General features: G+C 43.4%; 1 protein-coding gene across 1 annotated transcript in view; it reads left to right on the plus strand.

Moving 5' to 3' along the window:
* LOC112257016 (pro-neuregulin-2, membrane-bound isoform-like) overlaps nt 1–18,909 on the plus strand; it is a 64,632-nt gene that overhangs the window by 27,350 nt on the left and 18,373 nt on the right. Inside the window, exons 2-3 of the mRNA XM_042325937.1 lie at nt 16,640–16,802; nt 18,642–18,760. Coding sequence (XP_042181871.1) covers nt 16,640–16,802; nt 18,642–18,760 — 282 coding nt within the window. The remainder of the gene's footprint in view (nt 1–16,639; nt 16,803–18,641; nt 18,761–18,909) is intronic.

Raw genomic sequence — 18,909 nt, forward strand, 5'->3', positions numbered from 1 at the left:
TGGCTATTGAATCACGCTTACCAAAAAATCTGATCAATTTTGTTGCTGCCTTTCTCTGGAGGGAGAGAAGAAGGGGAAGAGGGGGAGCGGAGATGGAGAGGAGTGGAGGGAGGAGGGGGGAGGCAGTGTGAGCATCAGCTGACCTTGAGAGGACCCCTTGATGGAAGCCTGTGAGTGCTGGTCATGTCTGATTGGTCAGATTGTGTTTTATTCCGGCTAGGCCCTGCGCCATGTGTTCGAACAGCGGCATCCTCAGATCACTCAATGATATAGAAGGCTTGGCTCAGCAAGTTTGGTATCACACACACACACGCAGGTGGTGTGTCAGTGCCAGGTGTGTATGTGTGCATCTGTGTACAGTGCGTAAAGTGTGTATACAATATTTCCCAGATGTCTTTGATTCATCATTAGAGAGAAAGAGAGAGGATGGTATGTGGAGAGAGAGATGCTCAGTTTAAGGGGAGAGGACAGAAGAGAGAGGATCATGATGGAGAGGGTAGTATAGAGAGAGGATCATTGTTGAGAGGGTAGTATAGAGAGAGGATCATTGTTGAGAGGGTAGTATAGAGAGAGGATCATTGTTGAGAGGGTATTATAGAGAGAGGATCATTGTTGAGAGGGTAGTATAGAGAGGATCATTATGGAGAGGGTAGTATAGAGAGAGAGGATCATTATGGAGAGGGTAGTATAGAGAGAGAGGATCATGGTTGAGAGGGTATTATAGAGAGAGGATCATTATGGAGAGGGTAGTATAGAGAGTATCATTATGGAGAGGGTAGTATAGAGAGAGAGGATCATTATGGAGAGGGTAGTATAGAGAGGATCATTATGGAGAGGGTAGTATAGAGAGGATCATTATGGAGAGGGTAGTATAGAGAGAGAGGATCATTATGTAGAGGGTAGTATAGAGAGAGAGAGGATCATTATGGAGAGGGTAGTATAGAGAGAGAGAGGATCATTATGTAGAGGGTAGTATAGAGAGAGAGAGGATCATTATGTAGAGGGTAGTATAGAGAGAGAGAGGATCATTATGGAGAGGGTAGTATAGAGAGAGAGAGGATCATTATGTAGAGGGTAGTATAGAGAGAGGATCATTATGTAGAGGGTAGTATAGAGAGAGAGAGGATCATTATCGAGAGGGTAGTATAGAGAGAGAGAGGATCATTATGTAGAGGGTAGTATAGAGAGAGAGGATCATTATGGAGAGGGTAGTATAGAGAGAGAGAGGATCATTGTGGAGAGGGTAGTATACAGAGAGAGAGGATCATTGTGGAGAGGGTAGTATAGAGAGAGAGAGGATCATTATGGAGAGGGTAGTATAGAGAGAGGATCATTGTTGAGAGGGTATTATAGAGAGAGGATCATTGTTGAGAGGGTAGTATAGAGAGAGAGAGGATCATTGTTGAGAGGGTAGTATAGAGAGGATCATTGTTGAGAGGGTAGTATAGAGAGGATCATTGTTGAGAGGGTAGTATAGAGAGGATCATTGTTGAGAGGGTAGTATAGAGAGAGAATCATTGTTGAGAGGGTATTATAGAGAGAGGATCATTGTTGAGAGGGTAGTATAGAGAGAGGATCATTGTTGAGAGGGTAGTATAGAGAGAGGATCATTGTTGAGAGGGTATTATAGAGAGAGGATCATTGTTGAGAGGGTATTATAGAGAGAGGATCATTGTTGAGAGGGTAGTATAGAGAGGATCATTGTTGAGAGGGTATTATAGAGAGAGGATCATTGTTGAGAGGGTAGTATAGAGAGAGGCTCATTGTTGAGAGGGTATTATAGAGAGAGGATCATTGTTGAGAGGGTAGTATAAAGAGAGGCTCATTGTTGAGAGGGTATTATAGAGAGAGGATCATTGTTGAGAGGGTAGTATAGAGAGGATCATTGTTGAGAGGGTAGTATAGAGAGGATCATTGTTGAGAGGGTAGTATAGAGAGGATCATTGTTGAGAGGGTAGTATAGAGAGAGAATCATTGTTGAGAGGGTATTATAGAGAGGATCATTGTTGAGAGGGTAGTATAGAGAGGATCATTGTTGAGAGGGTAGTATAGAGAGGATCATTGTTGAGAGGGTATTATAGAGAGAGGATCATTGTTGAGAGGGTATTATAGAGAGAGGATCATTGTTGAGAGGGTAGTATAGAGAGGATCATTGTTGAGAGGGTATTATAGAGAGAGGATCATTGTTGAGAGGGTAGTATAGAGAGAGGCTCATTGTTGAGAGGGTATTATAGAGAGAGGATCATTGTTGAGAGGGTAGTATAAAGAGAGGCTCATTGTTGAGAGGGTATTATAGAGAGAGGATCATTGTTGAGAGGGTAGTATAGATAGAGGATCATTGTTGAGAGGGTAGTATAGAGAGAGGATCATTGTTGAGAGGGTAGTATAGATAGAGGATCATTGTTGAGAGGGTAGTATAGAGAGAGGATCATTGTTGAGAGGGTAGTATAGAGAGAGGATCATTGTTGAGAGGGTAGTATAGAGAGGATCCTTGTTGAGAGGGTAGTATAGAGAGAGGATCATTGTTGAGAGGGTATTATAGAGAGAGGATCATTATGGAGAGGGTAGTAGAGAGAGCGGGTCATTATGGAGAGAGTAGTATAGAGAGAGGCTCATTATGGAGAGGGTAGTATAGAGAGGATCATTATGGAGAGGGTAGTAGAGAGAGAGGGTCATTATGGGGAGGGTAGTATAGAGAGAGGATCATTATGGAGAGGGTAGTAGAGAGAGAGGGTCATTATGGAGAGGGTAGTATAGAGAGTATGATTATGGAGAGGGTAGTATAGAGAGAGAGGATCATTATGGAGAGGGTAGTATAGAGAGTATCATTATGGAGAGGGTAGTATAGAGAGTATCATTATGGAGAGGGTAGTATAGAGAGAGAGGATCATTATGGAGAGGGTAGTATAGAGAGAGAGGATCATTATGGAGAGGGTAGTATAGAGAGTATCATTATGGAGAGGGTAGTATAGAGAGAGAGGATCATTATGGTGTGGGTAGTATAGAGAGTATCATTATGGAGAGGGTAGTATAGAGAGAGAGGATCATTATGGTGTGGGTAGTATAGAGAGTATCATTATGGAGAGGGTAGTATAGAGAGTATCATTATGGAGAGGGTAGTATAGAGAGAGAGGATCATTATGGAGAGGGTAGTATAGAGACAGAGAGGATCATTATGGAGAGGATAGTATAGAGAGAAAGAGGATCATTATGGAGAGGGTAGTATAGAGAGAGAGAGAGGATCATTATGGAGAGGGTAGTATAGAGAGATAGAGGGTAATTGTGTAGAGGGTAGGATAGAGAGAGAGAGGGTCATTATGGAGAAGGTAGTATCGAGAGGATATCATTATGTAGAGGGTAGTATAGAGAGAGAGAGGGTCATTATGGAGAGGGTAGTATAGAGAGAGAGGATCATTATGGAGAGGGTAGTATAGAGAGTATCATTATGGAGAGGGTAGTATAGAGAGAGAGGATCATTATGGAGAGGGTAGTATAGAGAGTATCATTATGGAGAGGGTAGTATAGAGAGAGAGGATCATTATGGTGTGGGTAGTATAGAGAGTATCATTATGGAGAGGGTAGTATAGAGAGAGAGGATCATTATGGTGTGGGTAGTATAGAGAGTATCATTATGGAGAGGGTAGTATAGAGAGTATCATTATGGAGAGGGTAGTATAGAGAGAGAGGATCATTATGGAGAGGGTAGTATAGAGACAGAGAGGATCATTATGGAGAGGGTAGTATAGAGAGAGAGAGGATCATTATGGAGAGGGTAGTATAGAGAGAGAGAGAGGATCATTATGGAGAGGGTAGTATAGAGAGATAGAGGGTAATTGTGTACAGGGTAGTATAGAGAGAGAGAGGGTCATTATGGAGAAGGTAGTATCGAGAGGATATCATTATGTAGAGGGTAGTATAGAGAGAGAGAGGGTCATTATGGAGAGGGTAGTATAGAGAGAGAGGATCATTATGGAGAGGGTAGTATAGAGAGTATCATTATGGAGAGGGTAGTATAGAGAGAGAGGATCATTATGGAGAGGGTAGTATAGAGAGGATCATTATGGAGAGGGTAGTATAGAGAGGATCATTATGGAGAGGGTAGTATAGAGAGAGAGGATCATTATGGAGAGGGTAGTATAGAGAGAGGATCATTGTGGAGAGGGTAGTATAGAGACAGAGAGGATCATTATGGAGAGGGTAGTATAGAGAGTATCATTATGGAGAGGGTAGTATAGAGAGAGATCATTATGGAGAGGGTAGTATAGAGACAGAGAGGATCATTATGGAGAGGGTAGTATAGAGAGATAGAGGGTCATTATGGAGAAGGTAGTATAGAGACAGAGAGGATCATTATGGAGAGGGTAGTATAGAGAGACACAGGGTCATTGTGTAGAGGGTAGTATAGTGAGAGAGAGGGTCATTATGGAGAGGGTAGTATCGAGAGGATATCATTATGTAGAGGGTAGTATAGAGAGAGAGAGGGTCATTATGGAGAGGGTAGTATAGAGAGAGAGAGGATCATTATGTAGAGGGTAGTATAGAGAGAGAGATGATCATTATGTAGAGGGTAGTACAGAGAGAGAGAGGGTGATTATGTAGAGGGTAGTATAGAGAGAGGGTCAATATGGAGAGAGAGGATCATTATGGAGAGGGTAGTATAGAGAGAGGATCATTGTTGGGAGGGTATTATAGAGAGAGGATCATTGTTGAGAGGGTAGTATAGAGAGAGAGAGGATCATTGTTGAGAGGGTAGTATAGAGAGGATCATTGTTGAGAGGGTAGAGAGAGGATCATTATTGAGAGGGTAGTATAGAGAGGATCATTGTTGAGAGGGTAGTATAGAGAGAGAATCATTGTTGAGAGGGTATTATAGAGAGAGGATCATTGTTGAGAGGGTAGTATAGAGAGAGGATCATTGTTGATAGGGTAGTATAGAGAGAGGATCATTGTTGAGAGGGTATTATAGAGAGAGGATCATTGTTGAGAGGGTATTATAGAGAGAGGATCATTGTTGAGAGGGTAGTATAGAGAGGATCATTGTTGAGAGGGTATTATAGAGAGAGGATCATTGTTGAGAGGGTAGTATAGAGAGAGGCTCATTGTTGAGAGGGTATTATAGAGAGAGGATCATTGTTGAGAGGGTAGTATAAAGAGAGGATCGATTGTTGAGAGGGTATTATAGAGAGAGGATCATTGTTGAGAGGGTAGTATAGATAGAGGATCATTGTTGAGAGGGTAGTATAGAGAGAGGATCATTGTTGAGAGGGTAGTATAGATAGAGGATCATTGTTGAGAGGGTAGTATAGAGAGAGGATTATTGTTGAGAGGGTAGTATAGAGAGAGGATCATTGTTGAGAGGGTAGTATAGAGAGGATCCTTGTTGAGAGGGTAGTATAGAGAGAGGATCATTGTTGAGAGGGTATTATAGAGAGAGGATCATTATGGAGAGGGTAGTAGAGAGAGCGGGTCATTATGGAGAGAGTAGTATAGAGAGAGGCTCATTATGGAGAGGGTAGTATAGAGAGGATCATTATGGAGAGGGTAGTAGAGAGAGAGGGTCATTATGGGGAGGGTAGTGTAGAGAGAGGATCATTATGGAGAGGGTAGTAGAGAGAGAGGGTCATTATGGAGAGGGTAGTATAGAGAGTATGATTATGGAGAGGGTAGTATAGAGAGAGAGGATCATTATGGAGAGGGTAGTATAGAGAGTATCATTATGGAGAGGGTAGTATAGAGAGTATCATTATGGAGAGGGTAGTATAGAGAGAGAGGATCATTGTTGAGAGGGTATTATAGAGAGAGGATCATTGTTGAGAGGGTAGTATAGAGAGAGGATCATTGTTGAGAGGGTAGTATAGAGAGAGGATCATTGTTGAGAGGGTATTATAGAGAGAGGATCATTGTTGAGAGGGTATTATAGAGAGAGGATCATTGTTGAGAGGGTAGTATAGAGAGGATCATTGTTGAGAGGGTATTATAGAGAGAGGATCATTGTTGAGAGGGTAGTATAGAGAGAGGCTCATTGTTGAGAGGGTATTATAGAGAGAGGATCATTGTTGAGAGGGTAGTATAAAGAGAGGATCATTGTTGAGAGGGTATTATAGAGAGAGGATCATTGTTGAGAGGGTAGTATAGATAGAGGATCATTGTTGAGAGGGTAGTATAGAGAGAGGATCATTGTTGAGAGGGTAGTATAGATAGAGGATCATTGTTGAGAGGGTAGTATAGAGAGAGGATCATTGTTGAGAGGGTAGTATAGAGAGAGGATCATTGTTGAGAGGGTAGTATAGAGAGGATCCTTGTTGAGAGGGTAGTATAGAGAGAGGATCATTGTTGAGAGGGTATTATAGAGAGAGGATCATTATGGAGAGGGTAGTAGAGAGAGCGGGTCATTATGGAGAGAGTAGTATAGAGAGAGGCTCATTATGGAGAGGGTAGTATAGAGAGGATCATTATGGAGAGGGTAGTAGAGAGAGAGGGTCATTATAGGGGAGGGTAGTGTAGAGGAGGATCATTATGGAGAGGGTAGGGTCAGTGGAGAGAGTATAGGATCATTATGGAGAGGGTAGTATAGAGAGAGAGGATCATTATGGAGAGGGTAGTATAGAGAGTATCATTATGGAGAGGGTAGTATAGAGAGTATCATTATGGAGAGGGTAGTATAGAGAGTATCATTATGGAGAGGGTAGTATAGAGAGAGAGGATCATTATGGAGAGGGTAGTATAGAGAGAGAGGATCATTATGGAGAGGGTAGTATAGAGAGAGAGGATCATTATGGTGTGGGTAGTATAGAGAGTATCATTATGGAGAGGGTAGTATAGAGAGAGAGGATCATTATGGTGTGGGTAGTATAGAGAGTATCATTATGGAGAGGGTAGTATAGAGAGTATCATTATGGAGAGGGTAGTATAGAGAGAGAGGATCATTATGGAGAGGGTAGTATAGAGACAGAGAGGATCATTATGGAGAGGGTAGTATAGAGAGAGAGAGAGGATCATCATGGAGAGGGTAGTATAGAGACAGAGAGGATCATTATGGAGAGGGTAGTATAGAGAGATAGAGGGTAATTGTGTAGAGGGTAGTATAGAGAGAGAGAGGGTCATTATGAAGAAGGTAGTATCGAGAGGATATCATTATGTAGAGGGTAGTATAGAGAGAGAGAGGGTCATTATGGAGAGGGTAGTATAGAGAGAGAGGATCATTATGGAGAGGGTAGTATAGAGAGTATCATTATGGAGAGGGTAGTATAGAGAGAGAGGATCATTATGGTGTGGGTAGTATAGAGAGTATCATTATGGAGAGGGTAGTATAGAGAGAGAGGATCATTATGGAGAGGGTAGTATAGAGAGGATCATTATGGAGAGGGTAGTATAGAGAGGATCATTATGGAGAGGGTAGTATAGAGAGAGAGGATCATTATGGAGAGGGTAGTATAGAGAGAGGATCATTATGGAGAGGGTAGTATAGAGAGAGAGGATCATTATGGAGAGGGTAGTATAGAGACAGAGAGGATCATTATGGAGAGGGTAGTATAGAGAGTATCATTATGGAGAGGGTAGTATAGAGAGAGAGGATCATTATGGAGAGGGTAGTATAGAGACAGAGAGGATCATTATGGAGAGGGTAGTATAGAGAGATAGAGGGTCATTATGGAGAAGGTAGTATAGAGACAGAGAGGATCATTATGGAGAGGGTAGTATAGAGAGACACAGGGTCATTGTGTAGAGGGTAGTATAGTGAGAGAGAGGGTCATTATGGAGAGGGTAGTATCGAGAGGATATCATTATGTAGAGGGTAGTATAGAGAGAGAGAGGGTCATTATGGAGAGGGTAGTATAGAGAGAGAGAGGATCATTATGTAGAGGGTAGTATAGAGAGAGAGATGATCATTATGTAGAGAGTAGTACAGAGAGAGAGAGGGTGATTATGTAGAGGGTAGTATAGAGAGAGGGTCAATATGGAGAGAGAGGATCATTATGGAGAGGGTAGTATAGAGACAGAGGATCATTATGGAGTGGGTAGTATAGAGAGAGGATAATTACGGAGAGGGTAGCATAGAGAGAGGGTCAATATGGAGAGGGTAGTATAGAGATAGAGAGGATCCTTATGTAGAGGGTAGTATAGAGAGAGAGGATCATTATGGAGAGGGTAGTATAGAGAGAGAGGATCACTATGGAGAGAGATGATCCTTATGGAGAGGGTAGTATAGAGACAGAGAGGATCATTATGGAGAGGGTAGTATAGAGAGAGAGGATCATTATGGAGAGAGAGGATCATTATGGAGAGGGTAGTATAGAGACAGAGAGGATCATTATGGAGAGGGTAGTATAGAGAGAGAGAGGGTCATTATGGAGAGGGTAATATCGAGAGGATATCATTATGTAGAGGGTAGTATAGAGAGAGAGAGGGTCATTATGGAGAGGGTAGTATAGAGAGAGAGAGGATCATTATGTAGAGGGTAGTATAGAGAGAGAGAGGTCATTATGGAGAGGGTAGTATCGAGAGGATATCATTATGTAGAGGGTAGTATAGAGAGAGAGAGAGGGTCATTATGGAGAGGGTAGTATAGAGAGAGAGATGATCATTATGGAGAGGGTAGTATAGAGAGAGAGAGGGTCATTATGGAGAGGGTATTATAGCGAGAGAGAGGATCATTATGGAGAGGGTAGTATAGAGAGAGGATCATGATGTAGAGAGTAGTATAGAGAGAGAGGATCATTATGGAGAGGGTAGTATATCAAGAGAGAGGATCATTATCGAGAGGGTAGTATAGAGAGAGAGAGGATCATTATGGCGAGGGTAGTATAGAGAGGATATCATTATGTAGAGGGTAGTGTAGAGAGAGGATATCATTATGGAGAGGTTAGTATAGAGAGAGAGAGGGTCATTATGGAGAGGGTAGTATCGAGAGGATATCATTATGTAGAGGGTAGTATATAGAGAGAGAGGGTCATTATGGAGAGGGTAGTATAGAGAGAGAGATGATCATTATGGAGAGGGTAGTATAGAGAGAGAGGGTCATTATGGAGAGGGTAGTATAGCGAGAGAGAGGATCATTATGGAGAGGGTAGTATAGAGAGAGATCATGATATAGAGAGTAGTATAGAGAGAGAGGATCATTATGGAGAGGGTAGTATATCAAGAGAGAGGGTCATTATGGAGAGGGTAGTATAGAGAGAGAGGATCACTATGGAGAGAGATTATCCTTATGGAGAGGGTAGTATAGAGACAGAGAGGATCATTATGGAGAGGGTAGTATAGAGAGAGAGGATCATTATGGAGAGGGTAGTATATCAAGAGAGAGGGTCATTATGGAGAGGGTAGTATAGAGAGAGAGGATCACTATGGAGAGAGATTATCCTTATGGAGAGGGTAGTATAGAGACAGAGAGGATCATTATGGAGAGGGTAGTATAGAGAGAGAGGATCATTATGGAGAGAGAGGATCATTATGGAGAGGGTAGTATAGAGACAGAGAGGATCATTATGGAGAGGGTAGTATAGAGAGAGAGAGGGTCATTATGGAGAGGGTAATATCGAGAGGATATCATTATGTAGAGGGTAGTATAGAGAGAGAGAGGGTCATTATGGAGAGGGTAGTATAGAGAGAGAGAGGATCATTATGTAGAGGGTAGTATAGAGAGAGAGAGGGTCATTATGGAGAGGGTAGTATCGAGAGGATATCATTATGTAGAGGGTAGTATAGAGAGAGAGAGGGTCATTATGGAGAGGGTAGTATAGAGAGAGAGATGATCATTATGGAGAGGGTAGTATAGAGAGAGAGAGGGTCATTATGGAGAGGGTATTATAGCGAGAGAGAGGATCATTATGGAGAGGGTAGTATAGAGAGAGGATCATGATGTAGAGAGTAGTATAGAGAGAGAGGATCATTATGGAGAGGGTAGTATATCAAGAGAGAGGATCATTATGGAGAGGGTAGTATAGAGAGAGAGAGGATCATTATGGCGAGGGTAGTATAGAGAGGATATCATTATGTAGAGGGTAGTGTAGAGAGAGGATATCATTATGGAGAGGGTAGTATAGAGAGAGAGAGGGTCATTATGGAGAGGGTAGTATCGAGAGGATATCATTATGTAGAGGGTAGTATAGAGAGAGAGAGGGTCATTATGGAGAGGGTAGTATAGAGAGAGAGATGATCATTATGGAGAGGGTAGTATAGAGAGAGAGAGGGTCATTATGGAGAGGGTAGTATAGCGAGAGAGAGGATCATTATGGAGAGGGTAGTATAGAGAGAGAGAGGGTCATTATGGAGAGGGTAGTATAGCGAGAGAGAGGATCATTATGGAGAGGGTAGTATAGAGAGAGATCATGATGTAGAGAGTAGTATAGAGAGAGAGGATCATTATGGAGAGGGTAGTATATCAAGAGAGAGGATCATTATGGAGAGGGTAGTATAGAGAGAGAGAGGATCATTATGGCGAGGGTAGTATAGAGAGGATATCATTATGGAGAGGGTAGTATAGAGAGAGGATCATTATGGAGAGGGTAGTATAGAGAGAGGATCATGATGTAGAGAGTATTATAGAGAGAGAGGATCATTATGTAGAGGGTAGTATAGAGAGAGAGAGGATCATTATGGCGAGGGTAGTATAGAGAGGATATCATTATGTAGAGGGTAGTATAGAGAGAGGATATCATTATGGAGAGGGTAGTATAGAGAGAGAGGATCATTATGTAGAGGGTAGTATAGAGAGAGGATCATTATGGAGAGGGTAGTATTGAGAGAGAGGGGATCATTATGTAGAGGGTAGTATAGAGAGAGGATCATTATGGAGAGAGTAGTATAGAGAGAGAGAGGATCATTATGTAGAGGGTAGTATAGAGAGAGGATCATTATGGAGAGGGTAGTATAGAGAGAGAGAGGATCATTATGTAGAGGGTAGAATAGAGAGAGGATCATTATGTGGAGGGTAGTATAGAGAGAGAGAGGATCATTATGTAGAGGGTAGTATAGAGAGGATATCATTATGTAGAGGGTAGTATAGAGAGAGGATATCATTATGGAGAGGGTAGTGTAGAGAGAGGATCATTATGTGGAGGGTAGTATAGAGAGGATATCATTATGTAGAGGGTAGTATTGAGAGAGAGAGGATCATTATGTAGAGGGTAGTATAGAGAGAGAGAGGATCATTATGTAGAGGGTAGTATAGAGAGAGAGAGGATCATTATGGAGAGGGTAGTATAGAGAGAGGATCATTATGGAGAGGGTAGTATAGAGAGAGGATCATTATGTAGAGGGTAGTATAGAGAGAGGATCATTATGTAGAGGGTAGTATAGAGAGAGAGAAGATCATTATGGAGAGGGTAGTATAGAGAGAGGATCATTATGGAGAGGGTAGTATAGAGAGAGGATCATTATGTAGAGGGTAGTATAGAGAGAGGATCATTATGTAGAGGGTAGTATAGAGAGAGGATCATTATGGAGAGGGTAGTATAGAGAGAGAGAGGATCATTATGTAGAGGGTAGTATTGAGTGAGGGGATCATTGTAGAAATAGAGAAGGCAAGATTGTGATGTTATAAGGAGGGAGGGCACTTTAACAACAGGGTTCGCTCTTGATTTTTTCTGAATTGTCGATGGACTGTATGTGTGTGTGTGCATGTGTTCCCGTGTGTACATGTGCATGCTTTCGTGTGTCCACTTGTGTGTGTATGTGTGCAGCTATTCAATCACTATGCTGCTGTTGTCTCTTGTCAGTGGATTTCCTTTGTGCTCCCCTGCTCTGGCTCTAGTCAGTGGACTTCCTTTGTGCTCCCCTGCTCTGGCTCTAGTCAGTGGACTTCCTTTGTGCTCCCCTGCTCTGGCTCTTGTCAGTGGATTTCCTTTGTGCTCCCCTGCTCTGTCTCTAGTCAGTGGATTTCCTTTGTGCTCCCCTGCTCTGGCTCTAGTCAGTGGATTTCCTTGCTGTGCTCCCCTGCTCTGGCTCTAGTCAGTGGATTTCCTTTGTGCTCCCCTGCTCTGGCTCTAGTCAGTGGATTTCCCTAGTCAGTGCTCCTGCTCTGTCTCTAGTCAGTGGATTTCCTTTGTGCTCCCCTGCTCTGGCTCTAGTCAGTGGATTTCCTTTGTGCTCCCCTGCTCTGGCTCTAGTCAGTGGATTTCCTTGTGCTCCCCTGCTCTGGCTCTAGTCAGTGGATTTCCTTTGTGCTCCCCTGCTCTGGCTCTAGTCAGTGGATTTCCTTTGTGCTCCCCTGCTCTGGCTCTAGTCAGTGGATTTCCTTTGTGCTCCCCTGCTCTGGCTCTAGTCAGTGGATTTCCTTTGTGCTCCCCAGTGCTCTGTCTCTAGTCAGTGGATTTCCTTTGTGCTCCCCTGCTCTGGCTCTAGTCAGTGGATTTCCTTTGTGCTCCCCTGCTCTGGCTCTAGTCAGTGGATTTCCTTTGTGCTCCCCTGCTCTGGCTCTAGTCAGTGGATTTCCTTTGTGCTCCCCTGCTCTGGCTCTAGTCAGTGGATTTCCTTTGTGCTCCCCTGCTCTGGCTCTAGTCAGTGGATTTCCTTTGTGCTCCCCTGCTCTGGCTCTAGTCAGTGGATTTCCTTTGTGCTCCCCTGCTCTGGCTCTAGTCAGTGGATTTCCTTTGTGCTCCCCTGCTCTGTCTCTAGTCAGTGGATTTCCTTTGTGCTCCCCTGCTCTGGCTCTTGTCAGTGGACTATGGAACACCGTTTGGGTCTTTTCTAGTCAAAAAAGATACACATCAAATAACACTATTTCACGCGTCAAATTAGCTTTTAATTTGAAATGTCAAATAACACAATTCTGTTGTAGAATGTTGTGTGTGCTGAATTTGCACGTGCAAGCCAAGCGCCACCGCTGCGATCAGTAGCACTATCAATGCTGTCAAAAAAAACTGTCTGCAAACACCGGCCATGACATGTTTACAAATATCTTTGATACTAATGTTATTAGAACCTTCTGGGGTAGCTAGCTAGTTTTAGCGTGGTACCATACTAGCTAGCAGCCTGAAAACAATGACCAGTAGAACCTGCAGTATTCTTCAATATTCTTAGCAATGATTTAGGAATCCATGTGAGTAAGTATTAGCTAGGTAGCCACTTGTTCTCCCATGAAAATAACTAGCTAGCCAGCTACCTAACCATGTTTCCCAAAGCTAACGTTATAAAGCAACCAGCTAGCTCCAGTGAGGCTCGACCAGACCGGGTTATGTCATGTGACTTGACTTTCCTATTTAAATAATGGTCAAATAAAAACAGTCTTGAAGAAGTCACCACATATGCGGAGCATTTGTTGGCTCCTTTTCCTTCACTCTGCGATCCAACTCATCCCAAACCATCTCAATTCGGTTGAGGTCAGGTGATTGTGGAAGCCAGGTCATCTGATGCAGCAATCCATCACTCTCCTTCTTGGTCAAATAGCCCTTACACAGCCTGGAGGTGTGTTGGGTCATTATCCTGTTGAAAAACAAATGATAGTCCCACTAAGCCCAAACCAGATGGGATGGTGTTTCACTGCAGAATGCTGTGGTAGCCATGCTGGTTAAGAGTGCCTTGAATTCTAAATAAATCATAGACATTGTCACCAGCAAAGCAGCCCTACACCATCATACTTCCTCCTCCTCCATGCTTCACGGTGGAAATACACATGCGGAGATCATCCGTTCACCCACACTGCGTCTCACAAAGACACAGCAGTTGGAACCAAAATTTGGACTCATCAGACCAAAGGACAAATATCCACTGGTCTAGAGTCCATTGCTCATTTTTCTTGGTCCAAGCAAGTCTCTTCTTCTTATTGGTGTCCTTTAGTAGTTTAGTAGTCCTTTAGTAGTCCTTTAGTCCTTTAGTAGTTTCTTTGCAGAAATTCGACAATGAAGGCCTCATTCACACATCCTCCCTTCAACAGTTGATGTTGAGATGTGTCTGTTACTTGAACTCTGTGAAGCATTCATTTGGGCTGCAATTTCTGAGGCTTGTAACTCTAATGAACTTCTCCTCTGCAGCAGAGGTAACTCTTAAACATCAGACCTACAGGGATTCAGTCCACAGGAGGAAAAGTTCAGCAGGAGGGAAAACTGTGGAAGAGCTCATCAGGATGGGGAATGCATGTTTCTGACCACACTGCGTGCTGGGGTCATAGACCAACTGAAACTGAAGTCCCGGGAATCAAGGCTGCTGATAGGCTGAACGAGATGTGGTGATAAGTATTTGGCATGACCTTGACCTATAAGACAGTAAAAAAAGTGGGGGTCCTCTGAATAGGAGACTAAGCTGCCCTACTAGAACTAGCCATAAAGGATGGCTAGAATTGGCTCTTGAGTGGCGTAGTGGTCTAAGACACTGGCCGTTTTAACAAATACACTTAGTAGATTGACTGGTACAATAAATGTAGGTAATTTCACAGTTGTTTCAGAGTCCCGCAATAAGAGCTACGACGCTAATGCTCTGTAGGTGTTAAAACGGTGTGCCTAGGCCACAGGAAGTAAACAGGAAGTAAACTGATACCGGACTGCACTCTAGTCAAAGAGTAATGACAGACACAGAAGCCCAGTCTAGGAGTTTAATGATGAAATCATTGATGAGAGTATATGGTTTGTGTACAGAGGAAGACAGGATCAAATATATATATAAAATGACTACAATGTATAAACAATATGACATTAAACAGTAGTGGCAGCAATCTATACACAATAGACAATAGGAGAAAATTAACATACCATAAATCCTCTCAAGAGAATTAACATTACAGTTACACCAACTGGTAGGCTAATTACATAAATGTAGAAAATGGTAAGAGAACTGGTGAACAAAGTTATCCCTCTACATACAAATGTATTGTATTTACATGTAACAAAAGCAACAGGAATATTGTAAAATAAACTATTTGTTCTGACTTACATTTCGTCAAAAACGCACAAATATCCCTGCAAATGAAAACGGTCTGATCTCCACAGAAGCCAACCGAACTGAGAAATATATTTCCTTTTTATACTAACAAGTGGTTGCCATGGTGAATAATCCAATAGTAATTGGTAGGACACATGAAAGGAAACATCTAAGAGTTTACCGGAATCTCTAAATTAAAATAAACACTTGTAGATCCATATAATGTCCATTAGAGGATTCTAAATTGATATCTAAGGGGCTACTGAGTAGAGTGAAACCCCATGTCATTGATCCACAATCCATAGGTAAGGCTATACAGTGAAATAAGTATGCCCCCAATGCAATTCTAAAGTCAAATACATCCACAGGGTAATTTCAACAGATTTTTGTCAAATTCACAAATTATTGTCTTTTGTTGAAATTATATAAAAACATTAAAAACTTGTTTTGCATGTTCTATTCCATAATGGCGCTATTTGTTTTCATTTGCATCACTTTCAGTGAGAGACTTTTATTTTGAAGGCGAACCGCAAATTACACTATTGTGGCTAATCCTTATTGTGTCTAGCTTCACATAGGTGGATTCGACAATCATTTATCAAATGAGCACAGTGTTATAAATGAGGGATATTTTAGATTATGACACATAGCTAGATAGTTAGTTAGCTAACTATAGCTACTGAAACAGATTATCTTGTTTTGCTATGTTTTTGGGGAAGAACAAATTTAGAATGCATCAGCTAGCTACCTTTTTTTTATGACCAGCACTGTCCCAGAGCTTGGTGAAGTGTGTCTGGTGCACTGAACAAAACTTTACCAGCACCATAGTACACATATCGGTAAACTGCTGTGACATGTCAAATACGACTGATAGTGTAATTAATGTGCATAACTGCGTTAAAAAATGTATGAACGTGTTAAATGATTATGTGAGGTGCAGTCATATTCAGGTCCTGATTGGTCAACAGGCTTATATGACGCTCAAACAGTGTTATTTGATGTGTATCTTTTTTGACATGCAAAGACCCAAATGGTGTTCCATAGTGGACTTCTTTTGTGCTCTCCTGCTCTGGCTCATGTCAGTGTTGCAGGCTGTTATATTTTTAAGGGGAAGAGAGTGAGGGTCTCCAGAGATTCACACTGTGCCAGTTGATGGCAGAGCGAGGTTGGAAAACACAGCACTCCTTATCAAAGGTCTACTGCAGAGGCTAGCTAGAAAAGCTTTAACTCCTCAAAATGCCTTCCTCTCTTTTTAAAGAGACAAAGAAATGCAAAAGGTGAAAACTGACTCTCCAGGATTCAGTCCAGTGTTAGTGTATACTGAGCGGCTCTGTAACGGAGGTGGTTTGGAACAGAGAATCAATGAGTAAAGTGTCAAAAGCCCATGTCAAAACGTCAGCTGGGATCAGGGTTCACCTGTGGTACTGCAGTTGATGAACAAATAATGTTAGCCTTGTTTCTAACTTTTCCCTCTATCCTTCTTTTTAACTCTCTCCCTACCCATCTCTCTCTTTGTCTCTCTCTCTCTCTCTCAATTCAATTTAATTCAAAGGGCTTTATTGGTATGGGAAACATGTTAACATTGCCAAAGCAAGTGAAATAGATCATTAACAAAAGTAAAATAAACAATAAAAAATTAACTGTAACACTCACAGAAGTTCTAAAGGAACAGAGACATTTCATTCTCTCTCTCTCTCTCTCTCTCTCTCTCTCTCTCTCTCTCTCTCTCTCTCTCTCTCTCTCTCTCTCTCTCTCTCTCTCTCTCTCTCTGTGTCTCTCTCCCTAGCTGCGGCCCCTAAGTTGCGGCCGATGCGGGGCCAGTCTCTAATGGAGGGGGAGAGACTGTATCTCAAGTGTGAGGCGTCAGGGAACCCCAGCCCCTCCTTCCAGTGGTACAAAGATGGCCGAGAGCTCCAGAGGGGAAAAGACATCAAAATCAAGACCAATAAGTGAGTCTCAGAGATCGACCAACCTCCAGTCACACATTCACACACAGCAAAGGCAAGAGGTTCCAAAAAATATTCTATAGACTTGTTTCTGTTTTGAACTACCATTCATATTGACTCAAAGGAATCTCTCTCACTCCATGTGTCTCTCTCCCTCTCTCTCTCTCACTCTCCCTCACTCTCACTCCATGTGTCTCTCTCTCTCACTCTCCCTCACTCTCACTCCATGTGTCTCTCTCTCTCTCACTCTCCCTCACTCTCACTCCATGTGTCTCTCTCTCTCACTCTCCCTCACTCTCACTCCATGTGTCTCTCTCACTCTCACTCTCCCTCACTCTCACTCCATGTGTCTCTCTCTCTCTACCCCCTCACTCTCACTCCATGTGTCTCTCTCTCTCTACCCCCTCACTCTCACTCCATGTGTCTCTCTCTCTCTACCCCCTCACTCTCACTCCATGTGTCTCTCTCTCTCTAACCCCCTCACTCTCACTCCATGTGTCTCTCTCTCTACCCCCCTCACTCTCACTCCATGTGTCTCTCTCTCTCTACCCCCCTCACTCTCACTCCATGTGTCTCTCTCTCTCTCTACCCCCTCACTCTCACTCCATGTGTCTCTCTCTCTCTACCCCCCTCACTCTCACTCCATGTGTCTCTCTCTCTCTACCCCCTCACTCTCACTCCATGTGTCTCTCTCTCCCTCTCTCTCACTCCATGTGTCTCTCTCTCCCTCTCTCTCACTCCATGTGTCTCTCTCTCCCTCTCTCTCTCTCTCCCCCCCCCCTCACTCTCACTCCATGTGTCTCTCTCTCTCTCTACCCCCTCACTCTCACTCCATGTGTCTCTCTCTCTCTCTCTCACTCTCTCTCTCACTCCATGTCTCTCTCTCTCTCTCTCTCTCTCACTCCATGTGTCTCTCTCTCTCGCCTCTCTCCCTCACTCTCACTCCATGTGTCTCTCTCTCTCGCCTCTCTCTCTCACTCTCACTCCATGTGTCTCTCTCTCTCGCCTCTCTCCCTCACTCTCACTCCATGTGTGTCTCTCTCTCTCGCCTCTCTCCCTCACTCTCACTCCATGTGTGTCTCTCTCTCTCGCCTCTCTCCCTCACTCTCACTCCATGTGTCTCTCTCCCTCTCGCCTCTCTCCCTCGCTCTCACTCCATGTGTCTCTCTCTCTCTCGCCTCTCTCTCTCTCACTCCATGTCTCTCTCTCTCTCTCTCTCACTCCATGTGTCTCTCTCTCTCTCTCTACCCCCCTCACTCTCACTCCATGTGTCTCTCTCTCTCTCTCTCTCTCTCTCTCACTCTCTCACTCCATGTGTCTCTCTCTCTCGCCTCTCTCCCTCACTCTCACTCCATGTGTCTCTCTGTCTCTCGCCTCTCTCCCTCACTCTCACTCCATGTGTCTCTCTCTCTCTCTCTCTCTCTCTCTCTCTCTCTCACTCTCTCACTCCATGTCTCTCTCTCTCTCTCTCTCGCTCTCTCTCACTCTCTCTCACTCCATGTGTCTCTCTCTCTCGCCTCTCTCCCTCACTCTCACTCCATGTGTCTCTCTCTCTCTCGCCTCTCTCCCTCACTCTCACTCCATGTGTCTCTCTCTCTCTCGCCTCTCTCCCTCACTCTCACTCCATGTGTCTCTCTCTCTCGCCTCTCTCCCTCACTCTCACTCCATGTGTCTCTCTCTCTCTCGCCTCTCTCCCTCACTCTCACTCCATGTGTCTCTCTCTCTCTCGCCTCTCTCCCTCACTCTCACTCCATGTGTCTCTCTCTCTCTCGCCTCTCTCCCTCACTCTCACTCCATGTGTCTCTCTCTCTCTCGCCTCTCTCCCTCGCTCATTTTCCGAAGAAAAAATTCCAAGGTCCAGATCAACCGAGCGAGGCTGGAGGATTCTGGGAACTACACGTGTGTGGTTGAGAACACGCTGGGCCAAGAAAACACTACGAGCGGCATCAGCATCCAGAGCCGTGAGTCCACAGACACACCATCCCCACTCTGCAGTATGACTTTCACACTCTTTCCACCTTCTTCATTAACTTACACAGACTCTGTTTTCCTTGACAACCACCATACTCTTTCTATCTTCCTTAGTTACCACCATGTTCATTCTCTCTTT

This window comes from Oncorhynchus tshawytscha, linkage group LG08, assembly GCF_018296145.1.
Source record: "Oncorhynchus tshawytscha isolate Ot180627B linkage group LG08, Otsh_v2.0, whole genome shotgun sequence".
NCBI classification, from domain to species: Eukaryota; Metazoa; Chordata; class Actinopteri; order Salmoniformes; family Salmonidae; genus Oncorhynchus; species Oncorhynchus tshawytscha.